Source organism: Biomphalaria glabrata, chromosome 1 (assembly GCF_947242115.1).
Source record: "Biomphalaria glabrata chromosome 1, xgBioGlab47.1, whole genome shotgun sequence".
NCBI classification, from domain to species: domain Eukaryota; kingdom Metazoa; phylum Mollusca; class Gastropoda; family Planorbidae; genus Biomphalaria; species Biomphalaria glabrata.
In genome coordinates, this window is record NC_074711.1 from 84,358,216 (window position 1) to 84,373,979 (window position 15,764).

The 15,764-nt window shown below is 36.1% G+C and overlaps 1 protein-coding gene across 1 annotated transcript in view; it reads left to right on the forward strand.

Moving 5' to 3' along the window:
* The window catches only part of LOC106064180 (calcitonin gene-related peptide type 1 receptor-like), a 127,172-nt gene that overhangs the window by 88,945 nt on the left and 22,463 nt on the right, over positions 1–15,764 (forward strand). The window contains exon 10 of the mRNA XM_056030854.1: positions 9,851–9,933. Coding sequence (XP_055886829.1) covers positions 9,851–9,933 — 83 coding nt within the window. The remainder of the gene's footprint in view (positions 1–9,850; positions 9,934–15,764) is intronic.

A 15,764-nucleotide genomic window follows, 5' to 3' on the forward strand; every position in this document is an offset into this window, starting at 1 on the left:
ATAATCACTGAGTGATTTGATTTGATTTGATTTTAGGCACATCGGCACAATTTAGGCCATGTCGTGCCTGCAGTCCTTTAAGGACTACTCTCTCTCTAAACAACAAGGGCCAAATTCTATACAGTCATATCATTAAAATCAAGGTCTATTCACAGTTAAAATAGTAAAGGTAGTAAAAATTTAATTATTTGGTAAAAATCTAATGTAAATAGTACATGTTCACAAATTCATAAATCAGATCTTCGTAGATAACCCCACTTCCCGGATAAAGCCCAGTACCTTCCCAGGGTCGACATTATCAAATAGTGTTTTTAAGTTAGTGGCTCTAATAATCACTAATGTTTTGCTTGATGTTTTAATAGCTTCATCAATATTATTGATACATCGTCTATTTAGCATTCACTTTCCTTATAGAATGTTGAATGCCTCCAAGAGCCCAGTTGATCTGACGTAATGTTTGACGTCAACTTTGAAGGAGACTAATGTTTTTAAATCACATTAGCTAGGAAGGTTGTTTGTTTTTAAATCACAGACACTAGGAAGTCGTTGTAATCTCTAGCTCAGTGTTTGTAAGCATGAATTCCGCGAATGGGTAGGGCTTGTGTTTGCACTGTTATGGAGTTATCCGGTACCCTCCTGCACAATCGTTGTTAATGATGTGTTTATTGCCTGAAAGTCAATCACTGAGCTCAGCATGTGTACAATTTTTGATTTTCCAATGGAGGCCTCTATAGTGTCCTCATTGTTCATACGATCAGTTTTTTTTTCACCCTTCCTTACAGATAACAAACTTTTCTGCTGTAGAATGAACTGTTATTGATTTTTAGCGGCCCCCGAAAGGGGGAAAAGACGCTATTATTTTTGTGTGGAATGTCTGTCCGTCCGTCCGTTCCGTTTAGATCTCGTAAATTTGAAATGATAATGAAAAACCGGCATCATAATATTCTAGACCATTCAAAGTTCTGATGCAACGGCTACTTTTTACTTTTCTGAAAGGGAAAAATCAAATTTTTTAAATCACTTATGCAAGCATTTTTTTTTTCATAAAAATACATCACTTTTACAACTATTCACTATTAGATATCAATTAGATATTCACTATAAGACAAATGCAGATAACGATTCATACGTAAGTTCACATTCACTTTCACCTATCCTTTGGTCTGCTGGACCACTGGGGCACCACACAAGATTGTCAAAAAAAAAAAAGCTCTCTATATCCGTGGTTCGTTTCCTCTTTGAATCGTTTCTATGTTTCTTTCATGTTTTTTACTCTCCTCTCAATAACGTAAATACCTTAGTGCTGATATTCTGTGTTACATACCCTGCTTAATTCATACAACACTGTCTCATTTATAGTTCCCCACCCAGACCTTCCGATCTATAGGGCAGATGATGTAAAAGTCGTCTGTTTCTGTGGCCCACGGTTAAAAAACGGTGTCATGTTGCCAGCACAAGGGCCAACCACCTTTACTTTTTCCCCAACAAATGCGCCCAAAAGATCCCAAAAATTAAAACTCCCAGGATTTTAACCGGGACCCCTTGGTTCAGAAGCCAAGCGCTTTCCCATTCAGCCACCGCGCTCATGTCTCATTTCTTAAGCTCTTAAATAGCAGAGCCAAAACTATATTTTAATAGCATTCTCAATTTACAATTTTCTGTTGTTGTTGTTTTTTAAATTCAGTTTACATCTCAATGACAATAACACACAAGTCAAACCTGCTAACAGGTCCACGTCCAAACTGTATAACACTGTTGGGCAGTCAATATAGTTCATAGTTCAGTGTTAATAGTTGTACTTAGGTTTATTTTTAAACACAATGTATTAAGTTTCTGTCAAAGCCAAGGACACATTGTAGAGTAACAATAAGTATTTATTTTAATTCAATATGTTGTATACCAGTTAAACTTTTAAAATTATTCTATAATATTGAATTTTTTTTCAAAGTTTTTAATTATGGCAATAGCCAGTGTATGTAATTATAATAGCCTCCCGACTCCACGTAATAGTTGCATAAAATATTTTAACAAAACACAAATGACAACAAAATAATGTACTTTGGTATTTTGTTAACCGGAGACAGAATTTCTTTCATAAAAAAACTAAAAATGTACTTTTAATTATCAAGATTAGACCAATCAGTAGATTGATTAATGTGTATTCTGAATGAGATGGATAGGGGAGACATTGTTCTTAGAAAGTAATTAGAAGAAATTAATTCGCACAAGTTTACATATTACATTTTTTTTTTGTGGTTTATTCAGACTATACTTCCATTTAGACCAACACACAAGACAAACAGGTTAACGCATCCACGTCCAGACCATATAATACTGTTCAGAAGTCAAGGCTATTGAGAAGTTGTATATAGTTCATGATCAAATACATGGTTCATTGTAATATACCCGCTGGAGTTCATCAATTATAAAGTCATAGTCCCAGATATAGGACTTTAAACGAGTGGTCCAAACAAGATCAGTTTCTCATGTTCGTTACAAAGAGCGAAGACCCAAAATTGTTCATAGTTAATGATTTTGTTGGTGCGTTTACCAGCTGACAGGTCAGCCTTGAACTCCTTTTGTTCTAATGTTTTTATACCCAGCACTATATATTTAAAGCTGGGCTAATCAACAATGTTCCTGGACATCACTCAGTCATCCTCACGTTTGCGAATAAGACGTGAGTTCGACGCAATTGTATACAGGTCCAAAGGAACTTAATTAGTCTGACTGTCTCTCCTCATCACCATTGGAGAAACAGTCAGTGGGCAGAATTGCACAGCTTCCAGAAGTTAACCTGTCATCAAGCCAGCATTGCAGTGAGCTCATGAGAAATTTAGTGAACTAGATATATGTACATTATGAATACAAGTTATGTCTGGTCTGGCGATATTTTTCCTTCAATAAAATCCCGGCACAACTAATCTTCACCAGTTGATACCATGACGTTTTATAATTGAATACAATAAATTATGGTCAAATACAGGAACATTGAATTACTAATACATATAAATCCCAATGCTTATAAAAATGTGGTAAGGGAAAATGTGAATTTTTTTAAAGAAATATTGTGTTTATTACTTTTCTATTTTTATTCTTTTCAATTGGATAGAGCTCTTTGGTTCCGATAGCTAATCCCAAAACTGATGCATTTTTCTTTTAATTTTAATTTACACACATCACGCACGTATCTCCACAAAGCACACATTAAAAGAACCGTAAATTCACAGGACCTAAAAATCGTATTGTAAAAACATCTACGGATCCACACTAACAAGATCTAAAAAATTCAGACATGTAACAGAACGAGAGTTCGTGTGAGGCTCTAATTAAGAATCTCTCGTGTCTTCCTTCAATATAATGCTGCAACAGAGAACAATATTTGTTAAACTAACTACTGGCACGAAAACTGCATTATTTAACGCAGCATTAATTTACCCAGATTGATTCACTCAGTATTGATTCACACAGAATTGATTCACACATCATTGATTCAAACAGAATTGATTCACACAGCATTGATTCACACAACATTGATTCACACAGAATTGATTCACACAGCATTGATTCACACAGCATTGATTCACACAGCATTGATTCACACAGCATTGATTCACACAGAATTAATTCACACAACATTGATTCAAACAGAATTGATTCACACAGCATTGATTCACACAACATTGATTCACACAGAATTGATTCAAACAGCATTGATTCACACAGCATTGATTCACACAGCATTGATTCACTCAGCATTGATTCACACAGCATTGATTCACACAGCATTGATTCACACAGAATTGATTCAAACAACATTGATTCACACAGAATTGATTCACACAGCATTGATTCACACAGCATTGATTCACACAGCATTGATTCACACAGCATTGATTCACACAGCATTGATTCACACAGAATTCATTCACACATCATTGATTCAAACAGAATTGATTCACACAGCATTGATTCACACAGAATTCATTCACACAACATTGATTCACTCAGCATTGATTCACACAGCATTGATTCACACAGCATTGATTCACACAGAATTGATTCACACAGAATTGATTCACACAGAATTCATTCACACATCATTGATTCAAACAGAATTGATTCACACAGCATTGATTCACACAGAATTCATTCACACAACATTGATTCACTCAGCATTGATTCACACAGCATTGATTCACACAGCATTGATTCACACAGAATTGATTCACACAAAATTGATTCACACAGCATTAATTCACACATCATTGATTCAAACAGAATTGATTCACACAGCATTGATTCACACAGAATTCATTCACACAACATTGATTCACTCAGCATTGATTCACACAGCATTGATTCACACAGCATTGATTCACACAGAATTGATTCACACAGAATTGATTCACACAGCATTAATTCACACAACATTGATTCACTCAGTATTGATTCACACAACATTGATTCACTCAGTATTGATTTACACAGCATTGATTCACACAGCATTGATTCACACAGCATTGATTCACACAGCATTGATTCACACAGAATCGATTCACACAGAATTGATTCACACAGAATTAATTCACACAACATTGATTCACTCAGTATTGATTCACACAGAATTGATTCACACAGCATTGATTCACTCAGCATTGATTCACACAGCATTAATTCACACAGCATTAATTCACACAGCATTGATTCACTCAGCATTGATTCACACAGCATTAATTCACACAGCATTAATTCACACAACATTGATTCACTCAGCATTGATTCACACAGCATTAATTCACACAGCATTAATTCACACAACATTGATTCACTCAGCATTGATTCACTCAACATTGATTCAAACAGAATTAATTTACACAACATTGTTTCACTTAGCATTGATTCGCAGCTACAGGTGAAGGGATGGGATGGGAAAATAAAGGTGAGGAGGGTTAAATTCCTTGGGCCCCACGCATTTTTGGGGCCCCGAATTGCATCAGCGGGTTTAGAGAGTGGTTCCTTTTTTCCCAAGAAATCCCTGGTGCCGGCTGTGAGTTAATAAACGGCATTGTTTTTATAAAACATTAATTTCGTGTTTTTTTTCTTTTCTATATTTAACATATATCGATCTTTCTGGGCCCTCTGGTCATCAACTCTCTGGGGCCCTCATGTCATCGATTCTTCGGGTCCCTTTTGTCATTGATTCTACTGGGCACTCTTGTTATCGATTCTTATGAGTCTTGTTATCAACTCTACGGGGCACTCTTGTCATCGTTCCTTCGGCACCTTCTTGTCATCAACCATTCGGGGCTCACTTGTAATCGACCATTCGGAGCCCTTTTGTCATCGACTCCTCGGGACCCTCTTGTCATCGACCCTTGTGTCATCAACCCTTCGCGGGTCATCTTTTATCAACTCTTCGGTATCCATTTGGCATCTACTCTTCGGAGACCTCTGGTCAATATTTAAAAACAAACCAAAAGGAAGTCTGAGAAACTTAACTCTTTCTCTCCTAATCGACGATACCATCGTTGATTTTGACCTCATTACATTAAATTAATGTTTTTGTTTTTTTAAACTTGACTTTGAATTATATAAAAAAGCATGCATTTCCCTTTAATTCCATACCAAATACAACATTTTCTGATAACAAACAACAAAGCTATTGAAGCTTAATCATAAAAGGGTAGTGAAATAGTAAATGAGCAAAATGAAGAATTCCTTCGAAAACGTAGAAAAAATAATTACGGAGAGAAAGAGTTAAAAACCTCTCATAATTACCGACAGGGATCGTTACATCAGATCCTTTGAAATAGAACGTCACATCATTAAGAAGAAATGCTTCTCTCAAACGTGAGATCATAACAGGAATGGAGCGAACTAATTATTGAGAAAAACAGAAATCGATAGTTCTCTTTTATTCCAGTAAAATCAATATAATAATATTTAGCTAGTAGAGCATGATTATGTTCAAAGAAAATCATTTTTAAAAATCCGGATTCAGAAAAAAAAAAAAAAACTCAGTTTATTTATGTAGTTTAATGCTTATTTGTCGTGGGTATCACTTTAAACTGGGAGAGTGTCTTCCAAAAGAATAAATGTTTATCGAACATGTTTCTGTTTGAAATAAAGGGCAATAATAATATAGATCCGTCGGACAAAGAAAGATATAAAGACTTTGTAGGATGTGAGGCTGAGTCATAAATCGCTTGGCTACCTATCAAAGGACTCAAGTTTTGATCCCGGCTCGAGCTGTTTGCTGAGAGCCAAAGGGCAGCAGGGAAACCCTCTCCCAGATACCTCCTTCCTCTCCCCACATGTCCACAAAAGACATTTGACTAGAGCAAACTGAGCAAGCGATGACATGAAAGATGTGAAATAGAATAGCGATTTAAAATGTTTAACAGGCAATAGAAACAATAATCATTTTTAAAACCAAAGCTTGTCTAAGAGGAAATAACCGCTAATTACTACCATTGATCTGAAATGTACAGGGTTTAGCTCCCTTTCTATAATGTTTAAAAAATATTTAATTAGTATTAAATTATTACCTAACTGGTTAAATTTGTGGATTGATTCGTGTATTATCATCGACTATGAATAATTATGCCCAATTTCATCTTGATCCGAGAATGGGAAATGGGAGAAAAAAAAATGGAAACTTTTTACCTGACAGACAGACAGAGTGAGTTGATATTAGCTTTGTAAAAAATACTAGGGTTTCGCTAAACTATTTTTAATCAGAAGGGGGCAGAATGCTGCTTAAATCTATTTCTTTCGACAGTGGTTATAAATCTATATTTACAGTAGGGCACTTCATCGTTGTGTTTAACAAAGCTTATAGATCTATTAACTCACTCTGTCAGTCTATGCGCATTCTTTTACACTTTTTTCCACCTTCCAAAAGTTCCAATTCTCGGATCAAATTGAAATTTTACACAATTATTATTTTTGTAATTTGTTTTTTAGTTTTAATTGGTTAACCAGTTTAAATCATTAATCAATAAATTTAAATCTATCTAGTACAAATATAAAAAAATTCACAATAATGTTTTTATAATTATTTTTATTCTCTTCAAAGTTGTCATTGAAAAAAAAAACTCTCTATATAATATTTGCTATTCTTGTATTACATCTTAGCTATTTAAACACCCTCAGAGTGTCAAATTAAAGTGCTTTGTCTAATCAACAGTGTCATTAGATACGATGAAAAAGATTTTAATTATCTATTTTTATAGTATCATTCCATTAATAACGATAATTACTCAGGAAGGCTATTAAATAAAAGTTGTGATCAATCTTTTTCATGGCCAGAAAAAACAAACTGTTAATGAACTAAGATTTAATTACAAACAAGCACACACACACACAAAATAGAATGAAAATTACTTAATTTTTGTTTTGGAGAATATATTTAATCTATTGATTAGCATTGTCATTGGCTGAGTGGTTAAGCGCTTGGGTTTCCGAACCTGGGGTTCTGGGTTTGAATCTCGGTGAAGACTGAAGATTTTGAGTTTCGGGATGTTTACCTGACATTAGTTGGTCAAAAGTAAAGGAGGTTGGTCTTTGTGGTGGCCACATGACACCTCTCGTTAACCGTGGGCCACAGAAACAGAAGACCTTATTATCAACTGCCCTATAGACTGTATGGTATTATAAGGGAACAGAAACATAACAAATGTAATTGGATATCATAACATTGTAAGAGAAACATTGTTGTATGTAATGTCTATAATGTCAGGGTGTTCCAGGTATAGTTGTATTGCTAGGTCTCGGTTGAATTTGGATGGATCTCTTTATTCACAAGATATACAAGCAGTAGAAAAAAATTCTTATTAAAAACCAAAGCTTTTCTAAGAGGTAATCACTGCTAATTACTTCTATTTATCTCAAAATTACACGGTTTATCTCCCTTTTTGTTATATAAAAAAAATAATTTGTACTAAATGATTAATTTATTTGTACATTTGTGGATCGGTTCGTGTATTGTTATCGACTATGAATAATTATGCAAAATTTCCATTTGATCCGAGAATGGGAATTGGGGGATAAAAGTGTCAAGACGTAATAGGGAGACTATTCATTAAATTGCAGTTACTCCCCTTTTTTCGATCTCATACAAATAATCACCAACAATAAATTAACTAATTGTTTAATTTTTGAATTAATTCAATTCTTGCCAGGTTCAGTGAATAATTGTGCAAAGTTTTAACTTGATCCGAGAATTAATGGGAGAAAAAACATGTTCAAAATGTTTTACATGACAGACAGTACAGACAGAGTTTGTGTAAGCTTGGTAAAAAGTAAACGAAAAGTAAACACCTGTTTCAGACCTTACAATCTATTGGGCACATTATATAAAGGTTTTCTTTTGCTCAAGGCTAATGATGAAATGTCAATTCGTTTCCACAATTAATAAAGACAAGGCCGGCCTTAGACAATTGGATATCTCTGCGCAATAAATTTGATGGCCCCAAATAAAATATAGATATAAAAAAACTAACAGCAATTTAAGTTTTGCTATTTCTTATCCAAACAAAAAAATAATTTATGAGTCCTATGCGAGGCCTTACGCGGCGGCCTAGTTTACCTATGCCTAGCGCCGGCCCTGATACACGTACCCTTATTGGTTGAGATATGTATATAGCTACCAACAGAAGATCAACAGTCATGTTACCACACAGTATAATAATAGAGGAAGGATATCTTTGCTGCTAGCAGTTACTATTTAACTATTGTAAAGGCTACGCAGTAACTGTTGATAGATTCTCTATCCCTAACTAAGCCAACTCGGAGTCATCACATTGGATCTAGCGTTCAATGAACCTGTTCAGTGCATTTTCTAGTCTATTACAGTTTCATCTATTTCGACTTCAGTGTACATTAAATTCACAGTAACACAAGCAGTAGACCATAGACTCGAATTTTAACTCTTTAAAACACATTATGTACTTGCATCTATATGTCTCAATAATGTAGAAATTATTTCCATTATTCGATATCAAACAAAAGAATTAATTACCAATATTTGACTAATTAGTTAATTTTTTAATTGATTCGTGTTTTGTTAGGTACAATAAATAATTGTTTAAAATTTCAACTTGATTCGAGAATGGGCGTGGGAGAAATAACGTGTTCTATTATCTAAAGGGACACAAAACTTCTTATTTAGTTATATATGTGAATACTGAAGAATTAATTTCCCTTGTTCGTATCAAACAAAATAATTTATTACCAGTAATTAAATGACTTGCTGGTTAATCATGCGTTCTGTCTTGTCTATGCTATGCCATTGAATAATTGAGCTAAGTTTCAACTTGATCCAAAAATTATTTTGTGAAAAATGACATGTAAAAACTGTCTACCTGACAGACTGAGTTACTATACATTTTCTAAAAACATCCACTGCCAACAAAATGATTCAGGGGCACTTTCGTAATGGGGATTTTGGACATTTGAGGGTTTGAACCGGCTTTCTCTAAATCAGGGGTTCTCAACCTGTGGATCGCGACCCGCTTGGGGGTCAATTGACGATATGCCAGGGGTCGCCTAAGACCATCAAAAATTAGGATTGTTATTATCTATGCTTCTATTGCTGTTAGGGGGGGGGTCGCGGCAGAGTGGTATATTGTAAAAAGGGGTCGCCGAGCTTGAAAGGATGAGAACCGGCTTTCTCTAAATACAAATCAATTACGTTAATGATGAATAACAGGTTACAAAAGTTGATCACCAAAAGGTCTCGAGAACCTTAACACTTTAATTATTCATTTTCCGTACGCTATGAAGACTGTAGCACATGATTGAGGAAGCTATTGGTAGAGTATAGAACTATTTGTCTTAATTTCAGCTCAATATTTTCTTCTTGGCCAATGTCTTAAGAACTTTGGTGACCCAGATACAGAGACACAACAATGAGCCCAGCAACTACAGGTGGGTCTATTCTGTTGTTTGTTTGTTTGTTTTTTAATGACTTTTTTTTAGAGAAACCTTTGCAAAACTTATGTCCGAGACGATGGGCCACTGTGAACGAATAATTTGGTTTCAATTTACATCTTTTTTCTTTTTGTGTGTTTTTTTTTTGTGTGTATATCTTAAGAGAGCATTAGAACTAGCAAAAAGCTAACCTGCGAATTGTGATGCCAGGATGTGAAACAAATGAAGACTTTATCACACCATCACTTCCAAAAAAATCTTATTAAAACTTTATTTTTGGTTTTTATTATTAATAATGCAATTTTTTTTGCGTATGCATATCAACAATATAAAATATGTTGACAAAGGCAATTTGTATAATACAAATAAAAAGCTGTTAAAATTTTTTTTAATCCATTTAATCATTCCAAATTAACCATTAGTAAAGTGCGAATCAAATTTTAGTGAGTCTCGCAAAAGTGACGAAACTTTAGGTGGGTGCCAACTGGGCTTCATAGACATAAATAAATATAGACTTAAAAAAGGAAATAACTTCATGTAACTTGAAAACATGTATATCTATTGTATTCGGATTTCCGAATTCTGAAAAATTGAAAAATTGCATGATCTTCAGTCTTAGAGATTAAACAAAACTCCTAGACATAAATAAAGTACACAGACATGCAAGTCACAAATTTTCGTTTCATAAAACTCTATTATCGGCCAGTCTATATTTATGTATGTCTTATATGCTGGGCTTTCAGAGGGAGATCAATGTTGAAGGCCTAAAGCTGGTACATGTCAGTAGTTGTAAACACTTCGGAGCTATCGTTTCAGATAAATGAACCAAAGATGAACTAGTGGTCAGAACTGCACATTCAAAACGATATGAAAAAAAAAGAAAGGCATGTCGTCGAGATTAAATTTAGACTTATGCGCTCCATGGGGCCACTTTCTTACATGCTTGCGCATCTTGGACACTGACTGCAGAACTAGGGAGGAGGGTTATAGTAATGGATCTGAGATGCTAGAGAGTGATCCTGTGCATCACATACAAGGACCGCATCACAAACGAAGAGATTAGAGACAGGGTTAGCGATTGAATCCACACGATGACCTGCTTACAACTGTCAAAAACGCAAACTAAAACCCTATGGCCGTATCACAAGGTCCTCTTAAGAGCATATATTTTCTATTCATCCAATCGTCATCAAATTTTGCATACACGCTCATGACAACGCATGAATTTATAAAAGAAAATCAACTATTAGTTAATCACTTAGTCGGAATTCATTAGTTTTGCAATATAGAATATAGAGATAATATTAAAGCAAACTAAGGGGAGGTAAACCTTGTGTTTGCAAGTTTGGTCGTTCGCTAAAATTTTCAAACTAACAATAGGTTATTCTTGTTAATAGCTCATTTTCTAACATGTCGGCCTTCCATTCGGGAGGCTAGAGTTCAAATTCAGACTCGAGCAACTTTTTAAAAAATTGCTTTATAAAAGGCAGCTCGGAAACCTTCTGCCATATATCTCTCCCACCAGCTGGTCCACAAAAGTGATTGGACCTTTCAGCAGAGGAAAAGAAAAGACTACGATTTGCAGAATGGAAAGATAGCTGGAGTCAAATAAAATAAATGCATGTTTATGTGTAGATTATAACACAGACTGATTGGGTAGTAAACATTGTCTTGATTACCACTTTCACGAACAATTTTCTTTCTATAAAAATACAGTGACTTTAATCCGTCAGTCAATGATCTGTGATAGTTAATAATCGTAAAGGTGTAAGAAGATTACGCTGGCTTGGACATGTCACCCGCATGCCAGATAGTAGAATCCCGAAAATACCCCATATGCTTAGCTTGTGAAGGGATTCAGGCCCAAGAATAACATATAGAGATGCCTGCAAGCGAGACATGAGAGCATGTGGGAAGAAATAGCCAAAGACCGGAGTGCATGGAGACCATAGACTGTAATATATAGTCTATGATGGAGACAGACTGCTAGGACGATCCTCGCTGAGAGGAAAAGAAACGAAGCGGCCCTTAATCAAGAGGGGAAAAAAGAAAGCTGCTCTGTCCGCTAGCCCTGAATTAGCCTGATTAGCCACACCAGATTCTGCCCTGTCTCAAGACTAAACCAAAACCAGTGACTCACCTGGGCGCATCTATTGCCTCTTGAGCCATGTATATGTAAGACTAAAAGGCTAAAATAATAAATGGTTGTTTTTTTTTAAGTTTTAAAAAAATGATTATATTACTTCGCATTCAAAAGTAGAAGAAAAAAATAGAAACGTTGGTGATCGCCAAGTCTGGACAGTTCCCGAACAAAGTTAACTTCAATTGTTGTGTAATCCAGGAACTTGCGTTTTTTGTCGTATGTGTTGTTGGTAAAAAAAATACTCGTAGGAACTAAAGACAGATCCTTTCGAAAGAATCCCAACATCTAGGACTTCGTGTCTACAACAAAGGACAATGAACAACCTAATGATGGTCAAGTTTGGACAGTTTCTGAACAATGTTAACCTTAATGGTTGTGTAAACCGGGAACTTGCTCTTTTGTCTTATGTGTTTTTAGCAATGTAATCTCTTTTACTGAATTAAAAAAAATATTTACAAACCCCTGATATAACAGTGTTGTTATCCAAAAAACATTTCCAAAAAGAGCAAAAAAAGAAAGAAAAAAATAAGACTAAAAAGGCTAAAATAATAAATAGTTTTTAAAAAAAAGTTTAAAAAAACAACGATTCGCATTAAAAAGTAGAAGGAAAAAAAATTTAAAACGTTGGTGTGAATTTCACTTTTTCCCTTTATTCTAATCTTAAAGAAGACAGACACAAGAAAGTACAATCCACCTGTTCTGTTGTCACAGATTAATAATAAATTACTGGAGACGTTACTAATTACTAATGATAATAACGAGACTGTCTTGATCAAGGTAGACATATATAACTAACTTTTATTTCCGTCCGATCCTTTGCTTTCGCACAAAACATAAACAACAAACAATGACGTAATATCATATAATATTAGCACACCACCACTTCTTTCCTATGTTGTAGCTTCTACTTTTTAGTGCGTTCTTATTGCATTGTATCTGGTTGTATCTTAATTTTACTTTTTATTATTTATTAAATTTGTCTGTGTTAAAAACCCGGTATACCTGTTATTGAGACACTTAAGAGACACACAAAAAAGGTGTATCAAACAGATGACTGTTAGAAGTGACGTCTTGGTTCAGAAACCCAACTGCCAGACAGCACGCGAGTAAGGTATCAGCAGACGTAATGGCTTAAGATGTTTAATGCTAGGGGGGAAAAAGGAATTTAGATGTCACCTGAGACTTGGGACAAGCTGATCAACTATGGAGGCCAGTGCTTTCTGGCCGTTTTATGAGTTCTTCTTCTTTTTTTTTTGTGTCTTTCGTTGAAACAGAAGTCGTCTCCCTTAGGAAGTTGTGTCCGTCGAATAAAAACCGAAAAATAAAACAAATGGAGAAAGAAAATGAGTTTTATTAATAGAAAAAGGGAAAGAACAACTGGAGAATACGTGGAAATACAGTCGAAAGAAGTGTCAATCAAATCTTTATGTGTGTCTATATGTGTTTGTATGATTGTGTTTCGAAGCGTTTGCTTAAAAATATATAAAAAGAAAATAAACGTGTGTGGTGAATAAGTAGGTCAAGGTCAATATGAGATCGTCTTAAACATGATCTAGTTTTTTAAGTAGATCAAGGTCAATATGAGATAATCTTTAAACATGATCTAGTTTTGTAAGTAGATCAAGGTCAATATGAGATGATCTTAAACATGATCTAGTTTTTGTTTATAATTTTTTACAAGTTTTCTTCGCACTTAAATAGGCTTTCATTTTATTTTGGCGTCTGTCAATCATGGTCCTTGTGTTTATTAATTGAAATGACATTAGAGTGACATCTTGTTTGGGGGTGTCGATGATAAGACAGCAAAGGAAGGCTCCCCCCAACTCATCCGCCCCTCCTTTCCACAAACACAGACAGCGTTCCACATTTTTTTTTCTCCATCTTTTTACTTTCGAGCTTCTGGCACCAAGTACAAAGATGTCGATGTTAGTAACTATGTACGCTTAAATGAATGTTGATTTTGAATTGTACCTGCCAACATTGGGCATACGAAGCTTGAACAATCAGAAAAATTCACCTATTCAGGCAGCGCTATCACAAACAATGGAGATGCATGTCGGACTGGGAAAGTAAGAGCCGTCTTCCAAAAAAAAAATACGGCCTATCTGGGTGTAATGAAATGATAACGACTAGAATACCAATAATATGGCTTTATTTGACAAAATTAGACGACAGTAAACAGTGAATGAAACCAGCACGTCTAGCATACCACTGATGCAGTCTATACACACACACACACTGGACATGAAACACAACAATGGCCATGACCTTCAGACACGCTGGACGCACGCAGAAAATCAACTCAGTTACACTACACTGGGCAAACAAATCAGTCAGCCTGGAGACCAGATCCACCTCAATATAATAAACGTTCCAACGGCCACCGTCGCTTGTCATGGAAGTCATTCACCAAGTTTCTCGGCAGTGATGTCTGTCACCAAGTTTGAAAAGAGACTAAGCCTGTCTCGGCAGTGATGTCTGTCGAAAAGTTTGAAAAGAGACTAAGCCTGTCTCGGCAGTGATGTCTGTCGAAAAGTTTGAAAAGAGACTAAGCCTGTCTCGGCAGTGATGTCTGTCGAAAAGTTTGAAAAAAGACTAAGCCTGTCTCGGCAGAGATGTCTGTCACCAAGTTTGAAAAGAGACTAAGCCTGTCTCGACAGAGATGTCTGTCACCAAGTTTGAAAAGAGACTAAGCCTGTCACGACAGAGATGTCTGTCACCAAGTTTGAAAAAAGACTAAGCCTGTCTCGGCAGAGATGTCTGTCGCCAAGTTTGAAAAAAGACTAAGCCTGTCTCGGCAGAGATGTCTGTCACCAAGTTTGAAAAGAGACTAAGCCTGTCACGACAGAGATGCCTGTCACCAAGTTTGAAAAAAGACTAAGCCTGTCTCGGCAGAGATGTCTGTCGCCAAGTTTGAAAAAAGACTAAGCCTGTCTCGGCAGAGATGTCTGTCACCAAGTTTGAAAAGAGACTAAGCCTGTCACGACAGAGATGTCTTAAAAGGGTACTAACTATAACATACCGAGATCATGTCACCAATAGAGAAGTCAGTTCTTGTACGGGCACTCGTCCCCTGAGTGAAATAATGTCCGAACGTCGTATGGGATTCACTGGACATATCATTAGACAAGACGAAACGGTTTTGACCAAGTCAGCCGTAACATAGAAACCGAAAATAGAAGAGAGAAAACAAAGCCGACCACGTCTAACGTGACCTAATATCGATGAAACCCCACCTGGGAAGAGGCTGTGGAGGTCGCCTATGACAAATCTCTGTGGAGAGAGCTTGCCGCCCTTATTGCCGAAAGGCGCAGGATGACCTAAGTCTTAAGATAGCTCACGAGTTAATCATCTCATCTCATCTCTGGCGGTGGTTCTTTCTGGGGCATAGGCCACCAACCAGCTTCCTCCAGGCATCTCGGTTCTGGGCGAGTCTCTCCAACTGTCCCCACGTCTTGCCCATCTGATTGGCATCTGCTTCCGGATCGCGGCGCCATTTTACGGATGAGACGCCTTAAGCCCATGAACCTCCTCTCTCTCTCTTGTTCTCTCCATCTCTCACTCTATCTCTCTTTCTCCGTGCTCATCTCTCTCTTTTCCTCTCCCTATATCTCTCCCTTTCCTCTCACTCTTGTTCTCTCTCCCTGCATCTCTCTCTCTCTTTTTCTGTATCTGTATTTCTCCC